This window comes from Lutra lutra, chromosome 17 (genome assembly GCF_902655055.1).
Source record: "Lutra lutra chromosome 17, mLutLut1.2, whole genome shotgun sequence".
In the NCBI taxonomy this organism is placed as follows: Eukaryota; Metazoa; Chordata; class Mammalia; order Carnivora; family Mustelidae; genus Lutra; species Lutra lutra.
The window spans coordinates 49334723-49361551 of NC_062294.1; the positions used below are offsets into that span (position 1 = coordinate 49334723).

The 26829-nt window shown below is 52.1% G+C and overlaps 1 protein-coding gene across 1 annotated transcript; it reads left to right on the forward strand.

Moving 5' to 3' along the window:
* Positions 1–7152: 7152 nt before the first annotated feature.
* CBLC (Cbl proto-oncogene C) lies at positions 7153–23855 on the forward strand. Its single transcript, XM_047712232.1, is given in 13 exon segments — positions 7153–7553; positions 11780–11926; positions 12155–12311; positions 12553–12674; positions 14092–14229; positions 17171–17258; positions 17957–18088; positions 19558–19716; positions 20485–20553; positions 21247–21280; positions 21283–21391; positions 23350–23465; positions 23590–23855. Coding segments are annotated over 12 exon segments (1569 nt in total). The 5' UTR covers positions 7153–7200; the 3' UTR covers positions 23411–23465; positions 23590–23855.
* Positions 23856–26829: the final 2974 nt, after the last annotated feature.

The following is a 26829-nucleotide window of genomic DNA, read 5'->3' on the forward strand; positions in this document are numbered from 1 at the left end:
AACCACTGAGAAGAAAAAAGAAAGTCAGGTATATAGCCCTGCCCTTTAAACCACAATCAAGAAGTTACACATATCACATTCTTTTGCCTAGAATTTAGACATATGGCCACTCCTATCCCAAGGGAGACCAGGAAATGTCATTTTTATCTGGGCAGCATATACCCAACTAAAATTCTGAGGTTCTGTTTAAAAAGAAGAGGGGAGAAGTGTAATTGAGGGACAAGCATTATCTGTCACACTGGGGCTCTGCTATCAAACGGCTATGTGACCCTGGGTGAAATGAGTTTACCATCCTGAGCCTCAGCTTCCTTGTTGGCAAATGGGATTAACACAGGCTGCTCAGGATGGATGAGTTGAGGATTTTTTTTTTTTTTTTTAAGAGAGAAAGAGTGGAAGAAGCAAATTCCCCACTGAGCAGGGAGTGTGACGTGGGGCTCAGTCTCAGGACCCTGAGAGCATAACCCGAGCTGAAATCAAGAGCTGGATACCCAACCGGCTGAGCCACCCAGATGCCCCGAGCTGATGAGGATTTAATAAGGGTGTGGGTGCCCAGCGCTTAGCACAGGGCCTGGCCCATTATCAGCCTGGAGTGTGTGTTGGGAATCTCCTTGTCCTTTTTTTTTTTTTTTTTTAAAGATTCTATTTATTTATTTGACAGACAGAGATCACAAGTAGGCAGAGAGGCAGGCAGAGAGAGAGGAAGGGAAGCAGGCTCCCTGCCGAGCAGAGAGCCCGATGCGGGGCTCGATCCCAGGACCCTGGGATCATGACCTGAGCCTAAGGCAGCGGCTTTAACCCACTGAGCCACCCAGGCGCCCCTCTCCTTGTCCTTTGAGTGCAAGCTGTGGGTCTTTGTGTGTGAGAAACTATCCCTGGGTTCAAGAGCTGAACCCAGCCCTGACCTTGGTAAGTCACTTCTCTAAAACAAAGGATCTGGCTTCTCCACACTTGGAAATCCCCTCTCAGCCTCCTGACCTTGGGACTGGGCGCGTGTCCTTATACACCCATCCCTCTTACACACCCATCCCCCCCATCCTCTGCAGAAGGACAGACTCTTAGAAATGGGGAGGGGGTCCATAAGCAGGGTCTCCAGCCCCCCAGATCTCACAGAATGAAGGACACATCCCTCCCTCAACCACTACCATGAAGACAGCTCTCCTTGTCTTTGACAGTCCTGACATTCTCAAGCCAAAGTCACATTTTCAAACGCATTTCTCGGGGACCCCAGCCCCTGCTGCAAGTTTCACTTGTTATCACCACCGTGGGTAAATCCAGACAGTCAGAGACTGTCTCTTCCAGGTGCGTGCGAGAAATCTGCCAAATCTTAAATGCCAGTGCCATTCCCAAAAAACAAATTTTAAGGGCATGCGCAGGAAGCTGAACACATCTGCTGGCTAGGTATGTTTGCAGACCCTCATGGAAGCCAAACATCCACTTTACAGAAAGGGAAATTGAGTCCTGGAGAGGGTAAAAAACTGACTTAGTGAGCCTCATGAGTCCGGGGTTCCAGGATCCACCATAACCAAGGGATGGAACCCGTCACCAGTCATGGAATGACCAACAAACACCCTGTGCCTTCTGAGATGCAGTCCGGGTCTGTACCCCTCACCCCCACTGACGGACACAGCATCTCTTCTAGAACATTCCTGCCACCAGAAACGAAGTATTAGACAAACTCAAACCCAGGGGAACAAAAGATCTGGCCTGGCCTGTTCAAAAATGTCGACTTCATGGAACACAAAGAAAGCCCAAGGCATTGTACCAGATTGGAGGCGTCAAGAAGACAGGAAACCGAATACAACTTATGACCTCGGTTTGGACACTGGACTGGAAAAAACGGTTTTGCTCTGAAGGATAGTTTGGGGACAACTGGTGCAGCCAGTCTAGGCTGCACTGGTGAATCCGGGTGAAGGGCACACAAGAAGTCTTTGTCCTAGCGTTGCTACTTTCCTGTAAGTTTATCTTTATTTTGTTTTATTTTTTTTAAAGATTTTATTTATTTATTTGACAGAGAGAAATCACAAGTAGGCAGAGAGGCAAGCAGAGAGAGAGGAGGAAGCAGGCTCCCTGCTGAGCAGGGAGCCAGATTCGGGGCTCGATTCCAGGACCCTAGCTAGGATCATGACCTGAGCCGAAGGCAGACGCTTAACGACTGAGTCACCCAGGCGCCCCTACTTTCCTGTAAGCCTAAAATGATTTCCGTAGAGAAAAAATGAGAATTAAAAAGTCAGGGCTCAAAAGGGGAGTTTAAGGCTCTGTGTTTCTACCAGTATCTAAGCCTGTGCAGGTATCTGTGGTCAGAGTTTGGGGAATTAATTGGGAGGGTGAATTCGCTGTGGCAGACGCTGCCTTGGGGCGGGGCCGGGGCCTTAGGGCGTGGCTAGGGGGTGTGGCCAAACTCGGAGGCCTGACTGGGACCAGGGGCAGGCCACCGCCTGAACCTTGGGGCGTGGCCAGAGCCCAGAGGCGTGGCCAGACTTGGGGGGCGTGGTCTGAGAAGCTTGTACCTGAAGGAGGCGAGTCTGTACTTGGAGCGCCCTCTTGTGGCTATCGTGGGGGGGGTCTAGCCTCCACTTTTTAGAGAACAGCTTTATTTTTTACAAAATTTTTTTTAAACTGATTCTTTTTTTTTTTAAAGATTTTATTTATTTATTTGACAGAGAGAGATCACAAGTAGACGGAGAGGCAGGCAGAGAGAGAGAGAGGGAAGCAGGCTCCCTGCTGAGCAGAGAGCCCGATGCGGGACTCGATCCCAGGACCCTGAGATCATGACCTGAGCCGAAGGCAGCGGCTTAACCCACTGAGCCACCCAGGCGCCCACAAAATTTTTTAAAAATAAAAATATAGGGGCTCCTGGGTGGCTCAGTTGTTAAGTGTCTGCCTTTGGCGCAGGTCATGATCCCAGCGTCCTGGGATCGAGCCCCACATCGGACTCCCTGTTCAGCAGGAACCCTGCTTCTCCCTCTCCCACTTCCCCTGCTTGTGTTCTCTCTCTCTGTGTCTCTCTGTCAAATAAATAAATAAAATCTTTAAATTTTTTTAAATAAATAAATAAAATAAAAACATGAAAACACCTTTATTGAGATACAATGTATACACCATACAATTCAACTATTTGAAGTGTGCAATTCGGTGGTTTTAGTAAATTCAAAGGGCTGTGCAATCATCATTAAAATGAATTTAAAACCATGTCTTCACCCTAAAAACAAACCCCATACCCATTTGGTAGCCACTCCCTACTTCTCCCCAACCCCCTTCAGCTCAGGCAATCCTTAACATACTTTGTCTGCATAGATTTGCCTATTCCAAATACTATATAAATCTGATCATACAGGGGAGTCTGGGTGTTTTAATTTTTTTAAGATTTTATTTATTTATTGACAGACAGAGATCACAAGTAGGCAGAGAGGCAGGCAGAGAGAGAGGAAGGGAAGCAGGCTCCCTGCTAAGCAGAGAGCCCAATGTCGGGCTGGATCCCAGGAACCTGAGATCATGACCTGAGCTGAAGGCAGAGGCTTTAACCCACTGAGCCATCCAGGAGCCCCTTAATTTTTTTTTTTTTTTTTTTTTTTTTTTTTAAGTAGCCTCCACATCCAGCATGGAGCCCAGTGCTGCTTGAACTCAGGACTCCGGAATCAAGATGTGAGCTGAGGTCAAGAGTCTGATACTTAGCCGACTGAGCCACCCAGGCGCTCCTAGCATAATGTTTTCCAAATTCATCTACCTCGTGGCATTCATTCCTTTTAATGGTTGAACAATCTTCCATTGTCCGGGTACACTGCTTTTCATTTACTCACTTACCAGCTGATGGACGTTTAGGTTATTTCCACAAATAATTGTGTGGATGCATGTTTTCAGTTCTCTGGAATATATATGCATAGGAGTGAAATTGCTGGGTCAAACACTAACTCTATTTTGCCGTAGATAAACTCTCTTTATTTCCCCTACTTTGAGGAGCTGCCAAATTGTTTTCCAAAGCAGCTGCACCGTTTACATTCCCACCAGCAGTTCCAATTCCTCCGCAGCCTCCCCAGTGCTTATTATCTGTCTTTTCCATTACAGCTATCCTTGCAGGTGTGAAGTGGTAGCTCATTGTCATTCTGATTTTCATCTGACTGGTAACAATGTTGCGGATCTTTTCCTATCATTCACTGCTTTTGGATCCACAATGCGGCTAGAGGAACTCTTAGCCATGTTGCCCTATTTGATCCACATTTTTCCAATTAAGGTATTAATGACATCGTCCTTCTTGGAGTCCCTCCCTTTCCCTTTGTCACGTCCTGCAAGTGATGTTCAGCATGACCTCCCGTATTTTGTTTTGTTTTTTAAAGATTTTATTTCTTTATTTGACAGAGGTCACAAGTAGGCAGAGAGACAGGCAGAGAGAGAGGAGGAAGCAGGCTTCCTGCTGAGCAAAGAGCCCGATGCAGGACTGGATCCCAGGACCCTGAGATCATGACCTGAGCCAAAGGCAGAGGCTTTAACCACTGAGCCACCCAGGTACCCCCCGCCATGTTCTCATACTATGATCACATCCAGATGCATCCCCATATAATCTATGGCATTGGCTCTGCAGTTTTTCAAACCTGATATTAATGACATTGCCCTGTAATCCTTCTGCACCTTTTTTTTTTAATTATTATCATTACTCATTATATTAGTTTCCTAGGGCTGCTGTAACTAAGGACCACAAACTGAGTGGCTTAAAGCAACAGAAATTTATTTTCTCCCCATTCTGGGAAGGACCCAAAACCCAGGTGTTGGCAAGGCTACACTCTCTCTGAAGGCTCGAGAGGAGGATCCTTCCTTGCCTCTTCCTAGCTTCTGGTGTTTGCCAGGAATTCTTGACATTCCTTGGCTCTGATCTCTGCCTCTGACACCATGTGGCTTTCTTCCATGTATGTACCTGTGTCCGTATCCAAATTTCCAATCATACTGGGTTTGTGACCCACTCTAATAGTATGAACTCAACTTAGTGACATCTTCAAGAACTCCACTTCTAGATAAGGTCACATTGTATTTCTTTTTTTTTTTTTTAAAGATTTATTTATTTATTTGACAGACAGAGATCACAAGTAGGCAGAGAGGCAGGCAGAGAAGTAGGTTCCCTGCTGAGCAGAGAGTCCGATGTGGGCCTCGATCCCAGGACCCTGAGATCATGACCTGAGCCAAAGGCAGAGGCTTAACCCGCTGAGCCACCCAGGCGCCCCATCACATTGTATTTCTAAATAAGGTTCTAGAGGACTTGAATTTGGGGGTGGGGCACACTATTCAACCCAGTACACTCATCATCGTGTTTTCGGGACTCACACTATTGGTATGTGCGTCCAATTCATTCATTTGAACTGCTGTGTGGGAGGCCTTTGTGAGAGTATACCGCAATTTATTCATCCCTCCTGCTGGTGATGGCCTTACCTTGTTTCCAGTTTTCTCCGTTTCCAACAAGACTGCAATTAACATTCTGGAACAAGTCTCTTGGAGTTTCTTAGGGCAGTAATTTTCAAACTGCCCAACAAGATCCATTAGTGGGTTGTGAAATCAATTTAGTGGGTTGGAAACATGATTTTCCCTTTAATGAAATGGAATAGAATAGAACAGAAGCTATTGTAACACGTGCACGTAGTCAGGGTACGGATTACCCCGTGAAACTGTTTCAGGTGTATATCATGACCTGATTTGAGCAAACGTGTTTAGGAGCTGGAGCTCAGGAGGCTGTAGCCAGTCATGGCCGCGCTCTGTCCAAGGTCTGATGGATGCCACCAAATTACTTTCCAACTTATTTGTTCGTTTACACTCCCATCAGCTCGTTATCAACACTTAGCATAGTCAAAAATCTGACTTTTTACCAGGCCGGTGGGTTGTCATCTTATTTCTGGAAGAGGAAACAGGCTCAGAGAGGGCAGAAATGCCAAGAGCTGGAAGACAGACCCAGCCATCCGGACTGCAAAGACCCGATTTTCGCTGGGTTTGAGATGCAACGTTGAGGACCCTGTAAGTGAAGAGTTCTCGGGCTCTAAATAGACACCTGGGTGGGTCTGCCTTCAGCTCCGGTTCTGATCCCACCATCCTGGGATCGAGTCCCGCATCGGGCTCCTTGCTCAGTGGGGCGCCTGCTTCTCCCTCTGCCTGCTGCTTCCCCTGCTTGTGCTGGCGCGCTCTCTCTTTAATACATAAATAAAATCTTAAAAAAAAAAGATTTCTCGTGGTCTAAGACGGAATGAGAGTTGAATAGGGAAAGGAGTTTAGGATGAGAGCTCAGCTAAACGCCTTTCAGCTTCCTACACCTCAAAGGGACGCCTTGGACGCAGGGACGGCCCGGCCCACAGCGCCCCCAGGTGGCTGCCTAGCGCACAGCCGGAGTTGGGCTGATGCTACGGATTGCGCAGGTTGGAGAGAAAACCACACTCCTCCAGCCCTGAGCCTACCAGACGCGCCTTGACCCCCGCATTCTTGAACCCCATCTTCCCGCCTCATCTCCTGAGGGACCCACCTCCTCTGGAAATCTGGGCGTCTCAACTCTGGCCTGATTTCCCGCAGGCCCCTCACGTGGGTACTCAGGAATTATGTTGCCAAGCTCCTGCCCCCTCAGACACCCAACCCCTGCTACTAGGGGACCAAGGAGTCTGGTCATTCTATGCTTTCCTTGTCCAGGACAAAGGGATCGCACCATCTCCCCGACCTTTACTCCTAAAAAGTTCAGCTCTCTGATCTTTAATCCTACGCCCCAGCCAAAGATCCAAACCTGGGTCCGAAAGCCCCAGGAGTGCTCCGTCCCAGCCCCACCTCCCCGCAGGGTTTGGATAGCTAAACTCCCAGCCCTACCCCCAGCCCCCAAAGCCTCAGGTCTCCCCCAGCCACTCCTCCACTGCAACCCTTGGGATCCAGGCTCCAGTCGGTCTCAGAAGGGGCCCAGGCGTCCTACCTACAATTCCTACCCATTGAAGTCTCCTCCCGTGTCCACCCACCTCAGCCACCCCATCCAGCTCTCTTGAGGGGATCAGACTTTCGAACCCCATCTCTAGGAACTCAAGCGCCAGATCCCCCCAGACTCCGCCTCCTCCAAAGACACGGGCACCTGTGTCCCCTCCCCTCTTCTCCGGGGCCCGCCCCCTCACCTTTGGCTCCGGGTCCCGCCCCCACCCTGGGCGGGGCCGCACCTTTGCCCGCCGCCCTCCTACCTTCCCCGGAACCCGGGGGCCCATGGCTGCCGCGGCAGCCCCCTGGGGGTGGCGGTCGGGAGAGGCCCGCGCTCTCGGCGGGGCTGTGAGGCAGCTGCAGCGCCTGGAAGAGCAGTGCGGGGACCCCCGGCTTGCCTCCAGCCCCCCCTCGCTGCGAGACCTGCTGCCCCGCATCGTGCAGCTGCTGCGCCAGTTGGCCCACGCCCGGCGGGCGGCCGGCGGAGGCGGCCGCGAGGGTCCCGGTGGTGCGAGGGACTTTCTCATCGTCTACCTTCACAACCTGGAGGCCAAGAGCAGGCAGGTGGCGGCACTGCTGCCACCCCGGGGTGAGAGGACTGCCAACGACGAGCTCTTCCGGGAGGGCTCCAGACTCAGGTGAGCAGCCGCCCTGGCCCCAGAGAAGACATGGGATCAGGAGTCCGGGCCCCCAGCCCCTTCTCCGTCAAACCCAGGCGTCCAGGCCCCCAGCCCCCTCCTCCCTCAGACCCAGAGGTCCAGACTCCCAGGCCCTCCTCCTTCAGACCAGGGATCCAGGCCCCCAGCCCCCTCCTACCTCAGACCCAGGAGTCCAGATCCCCAGCCCCTCCTCCCTCAGACCCAGGAGTCCAAGTCCCCAGCCCCTCCTCCCTCAGACTCAGGGGTCCAAGTCCCAAGCCCCGTTCCCTGAGAACCTGTAAAACCGAACAACCCAGTTTTTTCTTTCTTTGGACACCTATGCCCTCAGTTCCCCATTTCCCCTCTTTCTTGGCATCCAGCATCCCGCGTCACATTGCCCTACTCTCCCAGAGGCCTAGACACACATCCTGGGAATGTGGGGTCCCCAGGGAGCTTCTTGCATGAGGAGGGATGGACTGACATTTCCATCACTGCCCCTGCCTAGGGGGACACACAGGGCCCCCCGGTCTTGGTTCCTGAGGAACACCTAGCTCAGGACCCAGGGCTTATCTGTAGCTCCCCCTGCCTCTTCTGAACTCTGGGGAAGGGGCTGCTGAGTGACAGAAGCAGGTGAGGTCTGGGCTCTAGAGCCCAGCTCAAAACAAGGTCCGGACCAGCGGCTCTCAACCCTGTCAGGCAAATACTTTTGTCTCCTCAATTTCATCCTGAAATGAAATGCATAGGTTAGGGGCACCTGGGTGGCTCAGCCGGTTAAGCGTCTGCCTTCAGCTCAGGTCATGATCCCCGGGTCCTGGGATCGAGCCCCACATCGGGCTCCCTGCTTGGCGGGGAGACAGCTTCTCCCTCTCCCATGCCCCCTGCTTGTGTTCCCTCTTTCTCTCTCTCTGTAAAATAAATAAATAAAATCTTTTTTTTAAAAGTGCATAGGTTAGGGGCGCCTGGGTGGCTCAGTGGGTTAAAGCCTCTGCCTTCGGCTCAGGTCATGATCCCAGGGTCCTGGGATCGAGCCCCACATCGGGCTCTCTGATCAGCAGGGAGCCTGCTTCCTCCTCTCTCTCTCTGCCTGCCTCTCAGCCTACTTGTGATCTCTGTCTGTCAAGTAAATAAATAAAATCTTTTAAAAAAAATAAATAAAAGTGCATAGGTTAAACTATGCATAATTTTTTAAAAAATCACTATAATACCCAAGGGGCGCCTGGGTGGCTCAGTGGGTTAAAGCCTCTGCCTTCGGCTCAGGTCATGATCCCAGGGTCCTGGGATGGAGTCCCGCATCGGGCTCTCTGTTCCGTGGGGAGCCTGCTTCCTTCTCTCTCTCGCTGCCTGCCTCTCTGCCTACTTGTGATCTCTCTCCATCAAATAAATAAATAAATAAATATTTTTAAAAAATCACTATAATACCCAAACTCTATTATAAGGGATGATTTAAAAAAAAAAAAAGAATGCCCTTCATAGTAACGTTATCTGTGTTTCAAATGAAAATGCCAGGACACGGGGCGCCTGGGTGGCTCAGTGGGTTAAGCCTCTGCCTTCAGCTCGGGTCATGATCCCAGGGTCCTGGGATCGAGCCCCGCATTGGGCTCTCTGCTCGGCGGGGAGCCTGCTTCCCTCTCTCTCTCTGCCTGCCTCTCTGCCTACCTGTGATCTCTGTCTGTCAAATAAATAAATAAAATCTTTTAAAAAAATGCCAGGACGTGATTATAATTATTCTGGGAAGCAGAATGGGCTAGTCAGACATTGGCACCTCTAGGGAGAATCCCTATGTCACTGAACCAGTCTCCCTTCCCTATAGAGGATCGTCGAATTTCTGTAAAAATAAAGTAAAAATTTAAGAGGTGCAGAAAATGCTTTTGTAAAATGGAATTGGATTTTAGGTTTAGATCATTTAAAATAGACTCTCCACTTTCATGGATGCCTGATGGGACATTGGAAAGTGGAGTGAGATGTGGGCAAATTTTGCTACAGGGGACTGTCTGTCCCCCACAATTTAGCCTCCCTACCGTAATGGCTATGTCAAGTAAATTTCTCAAAGCTCCTTAGAAAGGTGGTATAACTCCACTGAGAATCACTGTTCTAGAAACTAGGAGGCATCGGGCCTTAGTGTCTGAGTTGAGTGTTCTAGTTACTAGGGTTCTAGCAACTCTCTGAAGAAGATTCTAGAACACCACTCCCCACTAAAAATCTAATGCAACCCACATACGTAATCTTTTATTTTCCAGTAGACATATTACAGAAAGATGTTTTTTTAAGATTTTATTTTTTTTTTAAAGATTTTATTTATTTATCCGAGAGAGAGACAGTGAGAGAGAGCATGAGCGAGAAGGTCAGAGGGAGAAGCAGACTCCCCATGGAGCTGGGAGCCCGATGCGGGACTCTATCCCGGGACTCCGGGATCATGACCTGAGCCGAAGGCAGTCGTCCAACCAACTGAGCCACCCAGGCGTCCCTTAAGATTTTATTTTTAAATAATCTCTACACCCGGGGCGCCTGGGTGGCTCAGTAGGTTAAAGCCTCTGCCTTCGGCTCAGGTCATGATCCCAGAGTCCTAGGATCAAGCCCCACATCCGGCTCTCTGATCTGTAGGGAGCTGCTTTCTCCTCTCTCTCTCTCTCTCTCTCTCTCTCTCTCTCTGCCTGACTCTCTGCCTACTTGTGATTTCTGTCAAATAAATAAATAAAATCTTTCAAAAAAAAAAATCTCTACACCCAACATGGGGCTCAAACTCACACCCCCGAGATCAGGAGTCACCTCTCTACCAATTGAACCAGCCGGAGGCCCCAGGAAAGATTTTTTTTAACAGGTGCATTGAGTTTTGATAACATTCCCTTAACTCACACTATCCAAAATATTATCTCAACTTGTAATCAGTATAAAGCAATAATTAATAAGATAGTTCACATTTTCTTTTTCCAAAATCTGGGTCACCTGGGTGGCTCAGTCAGTTAAGCATCTGTCTTCAGCTTAGGTCATGATCCCAAGGTCCTGAGATCGAGCCCTGCATTGGCTCCTTGCTCAGCGGGGAGCCTGCTTCTCCCTCTCCCTCTGCCCCTGCTCATGTGCTTTCTCTCTGTCTTTCTCTCATGCTCACTCTCTCTCTGAAATAAATAAATAAAATCTTTAATTTTTTTTTATTAAAGAGGAGAGACCCCTCTTTTAAAAAAGAAAAAAAAAGATTATCTATTTATTTTATTTATTTGAAAGAAAGAGACTGAGATAGAGCACAGGCAGGGAGAAGAGGGAGAAGCAGGCTCCCCGCTGAGCAGGGAGCCCCACACATGGGACTCAATCCTAGGACTCTGGGATCATGACCTGAGCTGAAGGCAGATGCTTAACCCACTGAGCCACCCAGGCACCCCTAAATAAAATCTTTAAAAATAATAATAATAGGGGCACCAGGGTGGCTCAGTGGGTTGGGCCTCTGCCTTCAGCTCAGGTCATGATCCCGGGGTCCTGGGATCGAGCCCCGTGTCGGGCTCTCTGCTCAGCAGGGAGCCTGCTTCCCTTCCTCTCTCTCTCTGCCTGCCTCTCGGCCTACTTGTGATCTCTTTCTCTGTCAAATAAATAAATAAATAAATCTTTAAAAAAAATAATAATAAAGCCAATAGTAAAAAATGAATGTGCACTGAGTGCCGGCCGCACGTCAGGTATGCTGGGCATTCTCTGCTGCCCCTCTGAGACAGGGGCTGCACTTATACCCATTTCACAGTTGGGGAAACTGACATAAGGGGGAATAAAGGAACCTCCCCCAAAATGCTGCAGCTAAATGTCAGAGCTACCCTTTTCTGCACCCCCATCCTGACCCATACCCCAGGGGGGCCACTGGCAGGAGAAGGCACAGGGGTCCACCCCCCCAGGGCTGCTAAAACCAAGAAGGTTCCCAGCGCAACCTGCTCTCAGACTGCTCCCAATGCCCTCGGCTCTCATGGGCTCCACCTCTGACAAGGCACCCCTGGGGGGCAGCAGGTGGAGGCTGGGGTCTGTTTGCTGGAGGATGACTGGGATCCTGGGCAGCGCCTCCCTTTCCTTCATGGGTAAGGAAACAGAGGTTCTCAGATGGGAGGTGTCGGCACTGCCATAGGCCATCTTGGAATCAACTTTTTGGTTACAGAGTCTGGGGGCCTGGTGCCTGTGGGTCTTTCCCACAGTGGGTGCAGGTGTCGGTGGGAGGCCCAGAGTCCAGTCCAGGCCCTCAGAGCCCATCCCCACAGGCGACAGCTGGCCAAGCTGGCCCTCATCTTCAGTTACATGCACGCGGAACTGGGTGCACTCTTCCCCAAGGGAGAGTACTGTGGGCACACCTACCAGCCCACCAAGGCGCAGGCCCATGCCTTCTGGAGGGAGCACTGTGGAGCCCGGTGAGTTAGCACCTGTCCCCGGGGCCCCTTAGTTCCAGCGCCTCATCCTGTCCCTGCCCTAGGGGCCCCAGGAGTCCTCGCCCCCTGCTGCCTCTTCCCTCAGACCCAGCAGTCTAGACCCCCACCCGCCTCCTCCCTCAGACCCAGCAGTCCAGGCCCCCAGCCACCTCCTCCTCAGAGGCCTTCCCATCCAGGTTCCTCCGCTGCATACCCCACCCCTCCATCCAGGTGTGTGCTGCCCTGGGCTGAGTTTGAGTCACTCTTGTGCACCTGCCACCCAGTGGAATCAGGCTCCACGGCCCTGGCCTTGCGCTCCACCATTAACCTCACCTGCAGTGGCCACGTGTCCATCTTCGAGTTTGACATCTTCACCAGGCTCTTCCAGGTCAGCAAAGGCCAAGGCTGGAAGCCCAGACTCTTGGGTCCTGGGGGAAGGAGAGGTTGGTGAGGGAAGAGGGGCTGGGATCCCAGACCTGTGGTTCCTGGGAAAGGGAGGATCTGGGGTCTTCTGTATCAGATTCCTGAGGCCCGCCCCAGGTGAAAGCAAGGTGACTGAGACTCGGGGAGGCATGAGAGATGGGCGGCTTCCTCGGCCCCTCCCTGAGCCACATGCCTCCCCGATCCAGCTGTGGCCAACACTCCTCAGGAACTGGCAGCTCCTGGCAGTCAACCACCCGGGCTACATGGCCTTCCTCACATATGATGAGGTCCAAGAGCGTCTGCAGACCTGCAGAGACAAGCCAGGCAGGTAAAAGGGCTGGGCCTCAGGAGGAGGAGGCTGCTGGGGGCTCCAGGGTCTGGATCCTGGGCTGGGGTGTTGGGGAGCCCAGCCAGCCTTGGGGGAGTAAGAACTGAAGGGCTGAAGAACCTGGGACCCCAGACTGCCAAGCACTGAGAGGTAAGATGCTGAGTGCCTCATCTCCTGGGACCTCCCAGGAGCCTAATGATCTTGGGCAGTGCTCAACATGCACCACCTTTCCACGTGCATTCTTCTGACACTCTCACAATACACCTTCTCACAATCCAGCAGCTAAAGGAACAATACCGGGGCCGGGGGGCTGAAGACCCTGCCCCAGGATAATATCCATTTCTGATGAGTCAGAGCTCATATTGTACCGTCTGTCAAAAAAAAATTTTAAGGGGCGCCTGGGTGGCTCAGTGGGTTAAAGCCTCTGCCTTCGGCTCGGGTCATGATCCCAGGGTCCTGGGATCGGGCCCCATGTTGGAATCTCTGCTCGGTGGGAAGCCTGCTTCCCACTCTCTCTCTCTGCCTGCCTCTCTGCCTACTTGTGATCTCTGTCAAATAAATAAATAAAATCTTAAAAAAAAATTTTTTTATATGACCCCACACACACACACACACACTTGCTGGAGTAGGAGACTGAGATCCAAACACCTGAGTGCTTAAAAGATTTCAAGCAAGGAAACTTGAGCTGTTGGGTCCTCCCAGAGGGCTAAGGATTGAGGGACTGAGCTACCTGGAACACCTGGATGTTGAGGGAATAGGAGGTCACATTCATGAGTCTCGCAAGGTTGACTCCAGTAATGCCAAGTATGTTAGCACTCTCCCAGTTAAACTTCATGCTGGTTTAAAGGGAAAGGAAAAGGGATGGATAAATTCTCGTGATTGAAAAGACCAGGTGTGGGGTTTCAGGCACAGCTGGATCTAGGTGCTCAAATGCTGTTGTCAGGAGTCAGTGTCTTCCCTGTGTCTACTTCTCTCTGTGTTTGCTTCATTCTCAGACATGGTCTCTCCTTATGGTGGCAAAAGGTTTCTAGAAGCCCCAGCTGTACACTCTACCAGCTTAGAAACCTCTGTAGGAATAGGGTAACTTGCTCCTGATACTTCTAGCAAAAAAAATCTCAGTGGTTACTATGGGGTCCTAAATCTCAGGGGCCTAAAAAGGCACTGATTGGCCAAGATAAAAACAACCTTGTCTGAGCCCCAGTGAAGGAGGAGGAAGAGACAAGCAGGTAAAGCAGCGGGTAATTCCCTATAGTGGAGGACAAGAATTTTAATGCTCGTTGATGAAAAAGTGGGAAGCTAGATTATAAAGGACAAAGACTTAGACACCTGGATCTCCAACAGAATGGGCAGCTGGGAAGTCCCCAGTGGGACAGCAGTGACCACTCCCTCACCCCATCCTACCAACCTCTTCCTCCAGTTACATCTTCCGGCCCAGCTGCACTCGCCTGGGTCAATGGGCCATTGGATACGTGAGCTCAGATGGCAGCATCCTGCAGACCATCCCTCTCAACAAACCCCTGTTCCAAGCACTCCTGGATGGACAAAAAGAAGGCTTGTGAGTCGCCATCCTGGCCGGGGGAGGGTGTCCGCAGAATGTGCTTGGAAAAGTAGCTTGTGTTGATCCCTCAGGATCCCGCCAAGATCCCTCAGGGCCCAGGTCGCAGGGCAGACATTGTACGTTTGCAATACTACGTTGTTCCAGTAGGCGGCAGACGAGGGTCTTGAGGAAGGGGAGCTATTTCTTTTTTTTTTTTTTTTAAGATTTTATTTGTTTTAGAAGCAGAGAGAGAGAGAGATCGCGAGCTACAGGCACGTGCAAGCAGGAGGAGGGGCAGAGGAAGAGAGAGAGAGTTTCAAGCAGGCGCTACACTAAGCCTGGAGCCCGACCCAGGCCTTGATCTCAAAACCCTGAGGTCATGACTTGAGCTGAAATCAAGAGTCTGAAACCTAACCAGCTGAGCCACCCAGGCGCCCCCAGGGCACCTTTTCTGGTTCACGGAAAGCTGCCATGGGCACTAGCAAGTGGCTGCAAGGAGTGTGTGGGAGCCGACCCCACTGGCTCTGTTCCTGGGAATTCTGCTGAAAATCTTTGGCTTCTAGATACCCATATCCTGTTCTAGAATCTAGACCGTTAAAGGAGAAAGAACTGGGCAGGTGTTTTCAACCTCCAGCCTTGGCTGCCCCCCAGCTCCTTTTTCAGAAGCTGCCCTGGGTCGGAGGGGAGCGGAAAAAGGTGGTGGGCTTCCTGGGTCTCTCCCTGAACCTTTAGCCAGAGCTTTCTTACCAGGCGTACCTAAATGATACGATGTGAGACACATAGATATGCGGTCCGTTCTCTTGTTGTTGTTAATGGTAGTTCTGTAAAGTCCCCACGAACACTGATTTATAGAACACTGAGCCACGGCTTATGGGGCAAATACAGGTGTAGTTTCCCGCAATATTCTGGTCCTATATATTTTTTTTAATTTTAAGTAGGCTGCACTCCCAGTGTGGGGCTTGAAATCATGACCCCGAGATCTAGAGTCCCAAGCTCTATGGACTGCACCAGCCAGGCGTCCCATCTGGTCACATTTTTGTCAACCAGTTGCTACCTTATTGGTAACCAGTAGCAACCTTTATGTGTTTTTCTGCCTAAAGACACCTTATTTAATGTGTAGTCCGTGCTTTGACAGTGAGGTCAAGTCTAAATAAAGCTCATCCGACACGTGTATATTCCCTATAAGGCACAGCCCAGCCTTGTGCTTAGGGACGCTGGACAGCACTCAAGCACTGTCTCGGGGACATTTAAAACAGCGAAATCACCAACAAAATGCCTAATAATGCAAAAAAAAAAAAACCATGGCACTAAATGCACTGATAAGGATGCTCGTTTATAGCGTGAGGAACTGAAATGAAAAGGCCAAGTGTCCCCTTCTCCAGCCTCAGCCGGAAACGCATCAGGTGACTCAGGCTTTTGCCATGATGTGCAGTTGTGAGTGACCACAAGAGTACCATGACTATGGATTTGGGGGTGACAGATGTTAGCAGGGAGACACATCTGCAGAAACAGAATCCAAGAATAATGAGGCTCTGTTGGTTATACTAGTATATCCCGACTTGACAAGCAAGAAAAACTGAGGCACAGAGAGACAGAGCCACTTGCTGGGGTCACACAGCCACTGAGCTCATGGGTTGGGATTTGAGGCCAGGCTCAGATACGGACCTTCACCCACCACAGTGTCTTGAGTTCCAGGTCAGACTTCATTGGAGAAAAGAGATTCTAGAAATGAAATGAATATGAACATCATCAGTCTGGCTTAACCCATTCCTCTGCCCCATGCTGCCCAGCACACAGACCCCACTACCCATTATAAAGATGGACAGATCAGGGATGCCTGGGTGGCTCAGTTGGTTAAGCAGCTGCCTTCGGCTCAGGTCATGATCCCAGCATCCTGGGATCGAGTCCCACATCGGGCTCCTTGCTTGGCGGGGAGCCTGCTTCTCCCTCTGCCTCTGCCTGCCATTCTGTCTGCCTGTGCTCGCTCGCTCTCCTCTCTCTCTGACAAATAAATAAAAATCTAAAAAAAAAAATAAAAAAAAAAAAGATGGACAGATCAAGGAGAGAGGCGAAGACACTCCAAGCACTTTCTACCATACAGTGAGGTGGCTTGTGGGGTCTAAAGCTGATCATAGCAGTTCTCCTTTGGATGTGTTTAGGTGTGGAGGAAGCATTTTATGGCCGCCAGCAATCTTTGCCCCGCCCCCCCTCCCCAGGCATGATTATGTCCATTTTACAGAAAGGAAAACTGAGTGCAAGGAGGTAGAGCTGCCCAGCGCAGGACACACAGTGTGTTTGTGGGAGAGCTCTACCTGTTCTGCTCTACCTGGCTGGCCGGGCAGACCCATCAGGCTCAGGGGACCCGTGGCACCGCTGTAGGGTACAGTTGTGACCCAGAGGGTGCACAGCCCAGTTCTCAGACCTTGCCCACGGCCCTCCAGGCCCTGCTGTGTGGCCTTGAGCTGTTACCTTTCCTGCAGTGAACTTCCATAACTATATGTGAAGTGAAGAGTGTAGACAGTGTAGAAGGGTCCTTCTGATTTGCTAATCCAAGACTAGGATCTGGTTGCTCTAGCAATGCATGACCTATATTTGGAGCCGAACACTCAAGGACGGGGGCTCTCTGGGAGGGTGAAGACTGGGGTTTCCTGGTTTCTCAGTTTCCTGGTTCCTGTTGACCTGATTTGTGTTTCCAGACCTTGGGACACTTAGGTCTAATGTGCCTTTTTGGGGGGGTTCTGAGGGGATACGGCCCTGCCCTGGGATCCAAGGAGATACCACTTGCCCTGGAAAGTCCCAATGGGAGGAGAGGGAAGGGAAGAGATTCCTAGGCCAATGATAGGTTTGGGAGAGATGCTCCTCCAGGGGCCGTGGGCCTATGGCAGAGTCCGGGGAGCCCTTGCTTATTTAGGTGGGGAATGTTAGATGTCCCTCAGTATCCCCTCTTCCCTTCGCCCAGCTACCTCTACCCAGATGGGAAGAACCACAACCCAGACCTGACTGAGCTCTACCAGACGAAACCCCATCCCTACATCCATGTGTCAGAGGTGAGGTCGCGCCCTCTGCCTCCCACCGCCCCACCCCTGCTTCCCGCCCCACCCCTCACCCCCACACTGTGCCTTGATTCCTGAATTCTCTCCCACAGAGTCAGGCCTAGAATCCCAGAGGCCTTGGGTATGTGTGCTGGTGCGGTGGCCATGTGAGCTGGGTTAAATCACTTGGCCCCTCTCTCTGCCTCTGTTCCTTCTCTGGAAACTACGGCTCCTCCTGCCTCCTCCCCAGGGGTTTTTGCTGGGATTAAACCAGGAAATGATACCGCTGAGGTTCTTGGAATGGCTGATACACTTGAGCTTCCCCCGATGACAGCCCCTGTATAGCTTCTAGTCTTCACAGCCACCCCATGGGTGAGAGAGAAATGCCAAGTGAAACCTTTTGGCATAAGTATATCCCACACACTATCTGGGATATACTTACACCTTAAAAAATTCCACTTCATTTATCCAGAAATCAGCTTTAACAGGGCATGCTATATTTTTAGTTGCTAAATCTGGCAACCCTGAGTGTAGACCACCCTGGAGACAGAGGCCCACAACAAGGTATAAGGAGGAGGCTGCTGGATACACAACCTTGAACTTTGGAGGGCTCAGGGCTGGCACAAAAGTTTGGGGCTTTCTTCCTGTGGCCTGACTTGGATCCCCATGGCTGACAGGCCCCTTGTCATCCTCCCCATCTTCTCGCCTGCTAGGAGCAGCTGCAGCTCTACTGGGCCATGGACTCCACGTTCGAGCTCTGTAAGATCTGTGCGGAGAGTGACAAGGATGTGAAAATCGAGCCCTGTGGGCACCTGCTCTGTAGCCGCTGTCTGGCCGCCTGGCAGGTGGGTCTGACCACCCTGCCGTCCTGCCCATTCTCCCCCCACTTTACGGCACAAGTCCTTCCTAGAGGATCCCCCACATAGGGCAATGCTTATGGATCAGATGGGGAAACTGAGGCCCAGGGAGAGCAGAGATGTGCTCAGGGTCCCTCAGGAGTGATGAGAGGGAGCCCAACTCTCTCTGTGCCTCTGTCTCCATCTTGCTCTGTGTCTCTCACCTCCGCTCCTCCTTCTCCGGCTGCGTTATTATCCGTGGAAAGGGCTCCTTGTTCCCTGTTCCTTGGCTGGGCGATCTGGGGCCAGTGGCTTCCCCTCTCTGAGCCTTAGGCTCCACCCCTGGAGAACGGGGCTAACAGTAGCCAACCTCCCAAGGGCTATAGTGAGGATCCAAGCCCACAAAACCCTCTGCAAAGGCCCCCTGGGAAGCCGGGGCTCTTGACCCCTAGGTAGTATAGGACCTGACATTAATTTTTTTTTTAAAGATTTTCTTTATTTGAGAGAGAGAGAGAGCATGAGAGGGGAGAAGGTCAAAGGGAGAAGCAGACTCCCCATACGCGGGACTCAGTCCCAGGACTCCGGGATCATGACCTGAGCTGAAGGCAGTCGTTTAACCAACTGAGCCACTCAGGCGCCCTGGGTTTTTGATGGTAATGGAGGTGTTGGACAAGTATCTGATGTCTGAGGCATGCGTTCCAAAGACTTTCATCTTGGATACACATATTGCCAGCTGTAGGATGCAGCTGCTGGCAAAATCCGATAAGGAACCAGGCCACCCAGCTCATGAAGTCCCCCGTTTAGAAAGCCCAGGGGAACCAGTCAGATGGCTGACCCTGGAAGACCCTCCTTGTCCTTCCCACGTTCTAATGCCTCAAATTCACCAACAAAGAGTGAACCCATGAATCCCTAGACACCCCACTTATCCCCTAATAAAGGCAGAGCCCCAGGTGCGTGCACCTTCCCTCTCTCTACACCCAGGACCTCGCTGTGGGGCCCCAGTCCTGCCACGTAACCCCCAGGACCTGTGAGTCATCATCTGGTTCTTCGGAGCTCACTGGTGGCTGTCGCCGAGGTGTATCCTGGGATCATAAGAACCGCAGCACTGGCCCCAGTGGTGGCTGCGAGGCAGATGTCTCTGTGGGGCTCACCACAGTTCGTAGGGGCCCCGGCAAGCACCTTGGGCATTTCTAGGCAACAGCATCGCTGTGGACAGCTAAGCCCCCCACCCCGCAACACCCTGGCTCCGCGGGGCTCCCCACTTGTGCCCCCCTCCTGACCTCACACTCTGCTCCCAACCCCCTTCCCCCCGCTACATCCCCCCCAGCTCCTCTACTCCTGACTCCTCTCCCTCTCTCTCCATCTCCCTCCATCTCTCCTCAGCACATCACTGTTGGGGAGGTAGGCCCTTGTGATCCCAAGGGACACGGTGGAGGACAGGGAGAACCTGACCCAGTCCCTTCCCACCCTACCCCTAGCACTCCGACAGCCAGACCTGCCCCTTCTGCCGCAGAGAGATCAAGGGCCAAGAGGCTGTGAGTATCCAATTCCAAGTGAGGCCAGCGGAAGCCAGGGCCACTGCTGAGCACCTGAGAGATAGCAGTGACCAGGAAGATGGGGAGGAGGAGCTGGGACAGGTGAGCGGGGCCAGGGACTCCTGGGTTTGAGGGAGGAGGTGCTGGGGGCTTGGACTCCTGGGTCTGAGGAGGGTGGCGCTTGGGGCCTCACTTCTAGGTCTGAGGGATAAGGGGGCTTGGGGTCTGGACTCCTGGGTCTGAGGGAGGAGGTGCGGGGGGCCTGGACTCCTGGGTCTGAGGGGGGTGGTGCTGGGGGCCTCACTTCTAGGTCTGAGGGATAAGGGGGCTTGGGGTCTGGACTCCTGGGTCTGAGGAAGGAGGTACTGGGGGCCTGGACTCTTGGGTCTGAGGGGAGTGGCGCTGGCGGCCTCACTTCTAGGTCTGAGGGATAAGGGGGCTTGGGGTCTGGACTCCTGAGGGAGGAGGGGGCTGGGGGCCTTAGGCTCCTGGGTCTGAGGGAGGAGGCTGGGGGCCTAGACTCCTGAGTCTGAGGGAGGAGGCGACTGGACTCCTGGATCTGAGGGGGGAGGAGACTGAAGGCCTCCCTCCTGGGTCTGAGGAGGGGACTGGGGGTCTGGACTCCTGGATCTGAAGAGGGAGGCGGCTGGTGACAGGATTCTGGGGTCCTAGAAGCTGGACCTTTGCTTCCCCCAAGAATCCAGGGCTCTTTCTCCAGCTGTAACTCTCCTAAGGGTTAGGACTTTGCCTTCTCCATTCTATCTCCAAAGCCAGAAGAGTGCCTGAATGCTGGGACTCTGAGCAGAAGGACACGTAGGGGGGCAGACAATGGCAGCTTTCAGTCCCGTCCTTACCCTCTGTCTCTCCTAGGTGGTTTCCTCAGCGCCCCCACAGTCCCCTCAGCTGAGTGTGTCTCCTGCTAAAGGCCGGCTGAAAGTGGTGAGTCAGGCACTGGTCTGAGGTGGGCAGCTCAGGTCTTACTCAGCCCTGGGGTCTCTCAGGGGCCCCAGGCCCAGCACTCATCTTTGCGCCCATTGACAAGGTGCTGGACGATCCTCTACACCCTCTTGTTCTCGTCCTTAGTTATCCCTCACTGGCTTCCTGGCTCTCCGTCCAGCATCCCAGGCATGTCTTACCCCAGGGCCTTTGCACCAGCTGTTCCTTCTGCCTAGACCTCCTTTCCCCAGGCTTGCTTTCTCATCTCCTCCTCAGGGAGGCCTTCCCTGACCACCTTATTTTACTGATAATAAGAACCCCCCAAGCCCCTGTGCTGATGATTTCCATAGTTCTTTTCACCACCTGCCAGAGGACAGTCTTTAGGCCTCTGCCTTCTCTGGTATGTCTCCAGAGTCTAGAACAGTACCTGACACACACCGGGTATTCAGTGAAGAGACTTTGAATGGATTCCTTGAACTGGGTGTCCCCAGCAGCCCATGGAGTCAAAACTGTTCCCCTCTTCACTTTCCAGAGGAAGAAGGCTCAGAGAGGTGATCGCACTCGCCCAAACCTCACAGCCAGATACAAGAAAATCTGGTGTTTGGGGGGCACTTAGAGAACCCTCAAATCAGCTGCTTATTTTCCAAGCAAGCCCCAGCCTTCTTTCTCTCCCCCACCCTGTACTTCCTACCCCAGGATTTTCCGAGCCCCTGGCCTGCTGGGGAGGGGCCATCTCTGTTAGCGTCTCAGGCCGAGCACACGCAAGATTCAATCAATACAGGGCTGTCTTCAAACAAACAGCTCAGGAAGTCCGGGAACACGATTCGACCGCAGCAAACAAGTGAGCCAGCAGGAAGGGGGGGTGGCGGGGACACCAGCCAGGGAAGCTAAAAACAGATCCAGACCTGCAGCCAAAAGCAAATGGAAACATTAGGAGGCACTCAGCCGGCTCCCTGAGGACAATGAGGGGGACATAGCCCGAATGGGGGGCCGAGGGGGGCCACAGGGGTGCACCGTTGCTTCGGCTGGGCCCTCCGCCAGCATGCCCTTTCCTGTGCTCCCCAAACCTGCCCAATTCAAATCCCAGTCAACTCCTACTTCTTCGTTCTTCAAAACACGCAGCAAGAGAGAGGTGGTCCTGGGGGGCGGGGGCGGGGGGCGCAACTGCCCAGCAAAGTGACCGCCAGAATGAGAACGGTTAACGTGTGCAGAACTTGCTCTATGCCTGGCACTGCTCTTGACCTATTGATTTAATTGTCCTGACAACCCAGGGAGGTAGGTACTGTTACGATCCCTCTTACGCAGAGCCCGATGTGGAGGTCACCAGCTCAAGATGAGAGAGTTGGGACTGGCCCCCAGACCCCTGGATCTAGGCTGCAGACTCTGTCCTCCACTCTAGTGGGCCTCTGTGCTCCTGTCTGTGAAATGGGCACCATGCCAGCCCCGGCCGTGTGGGCGTGGGGGTTGGGCAGCTGTGGGCATGGGGCCAAAGGGGCTGTGTCCATGTCCTGGGGGTCTGCGTAGGCCACTCCCACACTGCTGTTCTCCACCTGAGAAACCCCTCTCTAGGCATCAAGCCCGTCATTCAGTGGGACCCCGGCACCTTGCTGGCCCCTGGGGACCTCTCCCATCCTCACTGTCTCCATGGAGAATAGCAATAAGCCTGGCATGGGCCCCCCAGGTTCTGATGAAATGAGCAAGACTGAGTGTTTGTAACCTGGATTCACATCCCTCCCTGACCTCTAAGAAACCCCTGCCCGCTGCTCCCCAGGGCTCCAAGAAAAAGCCAACATGCTCTCTGCAGCCCACAAGGCCTGAGGGATCTGACCCCTCCCCACCTCTCTGACCTCTTACCATCCCCCCAACTCCTCTTCAGCAGCAGTGAACTCCTACTCTAAAGGGCCAGCAACCACCACCCATCGCAGGACCTCTGACTACATCTTTCTTACTCTCAGCCTTCTGTGTAATTCCCCGCCCTCTTCCCAGAGGTCTTCCATGGCCTCTCTTACATCTAGTCACCCCCCACTTTCCCCATGCCGTTTCAGTTCCTTGAAGAACATCTAACACTCTCTGGATGTTTCCTTGTCCGTGCACTGATTACTCATGGTATCGTGCACTGATTACTCACTCTGGATATTTTCCTTATCTGTGAGCTGATTATTCATGGTAAGCCTCGTGCTCAGTAGATCATCAGTTTCATGAGGACAGAGATTTGTGTGCCTGGTTCATAGCTCTCTCTTCAGAACCTAGAATAGTGCCAGACACACTGTAGATTCTGAGAATATTTGTGAGATGGATGGATGGATGGATGGATAGGAGGATGGATGGATGGATGGATGAAAAGATGGATGGATGGATGAAAAGATGGATGGATGGATGGATGGATGGATGGATGGATGGATGGAAATATGGTTGGATGGATAGACGGGTGGGTCGATGGATGGATGGAAAGATGGACAGATAGATGGATGAAAGCGTGGGTGGGTGGATGAATAGATGGATGGAAGGAAGGAAGGAAGAAAAAGATGGATGGATAGATGGATGGATGGATAGAAAGATGGGTGGGTGGATGGGTGGATGGATGGATGGATGGAGGAATGCGTAGATGGATGGACAAACAAAACTTTCTACTTAAGCCAGAAGTGCTAGGGAAAAAAACAACATGGACCAGGGACAATTCTGTTGTACTGTCCCTCCCCCCTCCTCCCCCCAGCCACCAAAGTGTTATCACTGTCTGGACCTGTGAAATGAAAGACAGATGTAGCTCAACTGTGACATTTCTTAATCTCCTCTCTCCAGGCACCTCTGGCCCTCCCCAGATTTCAGGGCCCTCTTTCCTTTCCAAGAATTAAGACTGTGACGTTAGCTCCGTGGAAAATCGCCTCCAACCCTCAGGCCAGGGAGGAAGCCCCAGGGTAAGTGGAGAGGCAGCTGGGGTCCAAGACACCTGGGTGTGCGGGAAGACGGGATAGGGGGAGCAGAAGGGAAACACTGGTCCTAGGAAATCGACAGCCCTTCTTCAAACTCTCTCCACTGCAGAAACTCCTAAGGGAAAAGTCATCCCTCCCGCTGCGCCTGGGGGGCCCATGATTCCCTGCCCAGGCATGGGGGCCGGTGAGTCTGCTCCACCCCAGCCCCAGCCAGGTTCCCTCCCTGGGTCTGGCCCTGCCTTTCCCCCAACCGGGCTGTGATACATCTAACTCACCTCTCCTTCTGCCTTGCAGGGCCCCAAATGTACTGCTAAAGGGAGCCCTGGGGCTAGAAGGGGTTTGTGAATAATAAACTGCCAAACCTGGTTGTCCTCAGATGTGTGGAGAAAGTTCAGCAGTCACCAGGGGGCAGCTTGACCTTGGGAATGGGGGTCCCTGAGGACTGATCTCTGCCCCCCATTAACCCAGGGGTCTAGAGGGGTGAGTGGGGGACCCAGCTCTTCTGGATCCAGGAGTCTAGGCTCCCAGCCTCCTCCCTCAGACCCAAGAGTCCAGAATCCCAAGTTTTCAAAGAATCAGGCAGCCATCCCTCTTTCCCCACTAATGCAAACGAATTTTCTGGAACCAGATCTAGATATCCAAGTACGAAGTCCCTAGTCAAAAAGACCCCACATTTCTTTAAGAGTAGTGTACCTGATCTTGCCCCAGTGTTCTTATTCCTCTTTTCTCTCCATTCCACTCTGGGAGAAGGATTCCAGTGATTTCCAGTCCAAATCAAACTGAGGAAGTGTCTCCCCACCTCATCACTAATCTTGGAGGGACCCAAGCTTCCCTTCCCTTCAGTTTAAACCAGTCCGCACCCCCAGAGCCCAGCCCCGTGCCCAGCCCCAGGTGCATTTAGCAGTAATCACTGCCCCTTGGTGGCTCCCAGTCCGGTGGGAGACAGGCTGTGATGACACCAGAGTGGGCAGGGTTGGAGGGGTGGGTGGGGGAGAAATGGGGAGGGAGGGTGCCACAGGAGCCCAGAGTGGACAGCTGGGCCAGCCTGGGAGGTCAGGGAGGACCTCTAGGAGAAGGCATCCGAGCTGAGGCTGAAAAGAAGAGGAAAAGATTTCCGAGTGTCAAGGGAGCATGGAAGCCCCCACCGTAGATTTGTCCCAAGCAGCAGAAGCCACCGCTGGGGCAGAAAGAGAATTCACTGAGAGGACGTGCAATCTCTCACAGATTCCCGGGAGCGATTAGAGATCCAGGAAGGGAAAGTAAGCCTAGAAAGGGAAGGGATCCACTGGCAGCAGGCTCCGGCTGTAGCCCTGCCCCCATCACACCATGGAACTGGTCCGATGAGAATACAGTGATGGCCCGATGACCCCTGGACAGCAACCGGCCACCTTGTTGCCTCTGCCACCCCAGCATCAGGCTGAGGCTGCTCTTCTCACCCACGGTTGCTCGGAACGAATCATGCCAACATTTAGTGGTGACGCCAACGTCGTGGGGACTGTGGGCCGGGATCTGGGGATGGGCTCAGGTGGGTGGGACTGGCTCAGGGTACAGTCAAGTGGTGTTCTGGGCCAGGGCCTCTGGGGGGCTGGACAGAGGGCTCTCTGCGGTCAGACCTTTCCATGTGGCCACCACGCTAGCTAGCTTGGGGTTCCCCGCAGCATGGCTGCCTAAGGCAGCCTGACTGCTTATAGGGTGGCTGATGGCTTAGTGGAGAGTCTCCCGGTAACCCAGGCAGAAGCTGCATGGTCTTTTCTTTTTTTTTTTTTTTCAAGATTTTATTTGTTTATTTACCAGAGATTGAGAGCACAAGCAGGGGGAGCAGCAGGCAGAGGGAGAGCAGACTCCCTGCTGAGCAAGGAGCCCAACGTGGGACTCGATCTCAGGACCCTGGGATCATGACCTGAGCCAAAGGCAGACGCTTAACTGACTGAGCCCCCCAGGCGCCCCCGCGTGGCCTTTTCTACCTAATCTTGGGAGTCCTATAACATCACTTCTGCCCAGTTCTCTCTATGAAGAGTCAGAGCCATGGCATGGCATAGATACAAAAGAGGAAGGGACATAGGGTCCCCCTTTCCTGGGGAGTGTCGAGATCAGATTGTTAGAAGAGCATATGGAGGGGCGCCTGGGTGGCTCAGTCATTAAGCGTCTGCCTTTGGCTCAGGTCATGATCCCAGGGTCCTGGGATGGAACCCCTCATTAAATGAATAAATAAAATTAAAAAAAAAAAAAAGGAGCATATGGAACGAGAAATACCGTTGCGGGCATCTCTGGAAAATAATGTGTCCCAGCTCCACAAGGGTGTAGACCAACCAGTCCCTGAATCTTAGGCATTATTAGTTCCTGATTCCAAGTACAGCAGGAGTTAGGGGCGCCTGGCTGGCTCCGTCGGAAGAACATGTGACTCTTGACCTAGCAACCCTGAGTTCGAGCCCCACACTGGGTGTGGATGTTACTTAAAAATAAAGAGAAAACTAAAAAAAAAAAAAAAAGTTCTTATCTAAACTTTCGCTGCGTGCAGTAAACTGTTGTCCAGCTCAATGCAATCACACTGCCCTCCCCCTCCAAGAGACAACAGGGGCTTTCAATAGTTACATTTTCCCAATGCAAATCTGGAATGACCGCAGAATCACCATTCCCCACCAAATGGGTCATGATCCCGTATTCCACAAGCTGTAAACTCGTTGTAAAGTCAACCATCACACACTGTAAAGTAACGAGATAAAGGTACAGTAGTCCCCCTTATCCGCACAGGGAAGGTTCCGAGACCCCTCTCAGATGCCTAAAACCACAGACGGTAACCAAGCCTAGGTATACTGTATTTTTTGACTACGGGCTTAGTACTTGGATATCTGTATATACCTATGTTAAAGTTTAATTTACAAGTTAGGTAGAGTAAGAGATTAACAATAATAAAATAGAACAGTTATAACAACATCCTGTAATTAGAGTTACATGAATGTGGTCTCTTTCTCAAAATATCTTCTTGTACTCAACTCACCCTTCTTCTTTTTTTTAAATTTTATTTATTGGGATGCCTGGGTGGCTTGGTCGTTGGGTGTCTGACTTTGGCTCTGGTCATGATCCCAGGGTCCTGAGATCGAGCCGTGCTTGGGGCTCCTTGCTCAGTGGGGGAAGCCTGCTTCTCCCACTCCCTCTGCTTGTGTTCCCTCTCTCACTGTGTCTCTCTCTGTCAAATAAATAAATAAAATCTTCAAAAAAATATTTTATTTATTTGTCAGAGAGAGAGAGAGAGAGAGAGCACAAGCAGGGAGAGGCAGGCAGAGGGAGAAGCAGGCTCCCCACTGAGCAAAGAACTCAATGTGGGATTTGAACCCAGGACCCTGGGATC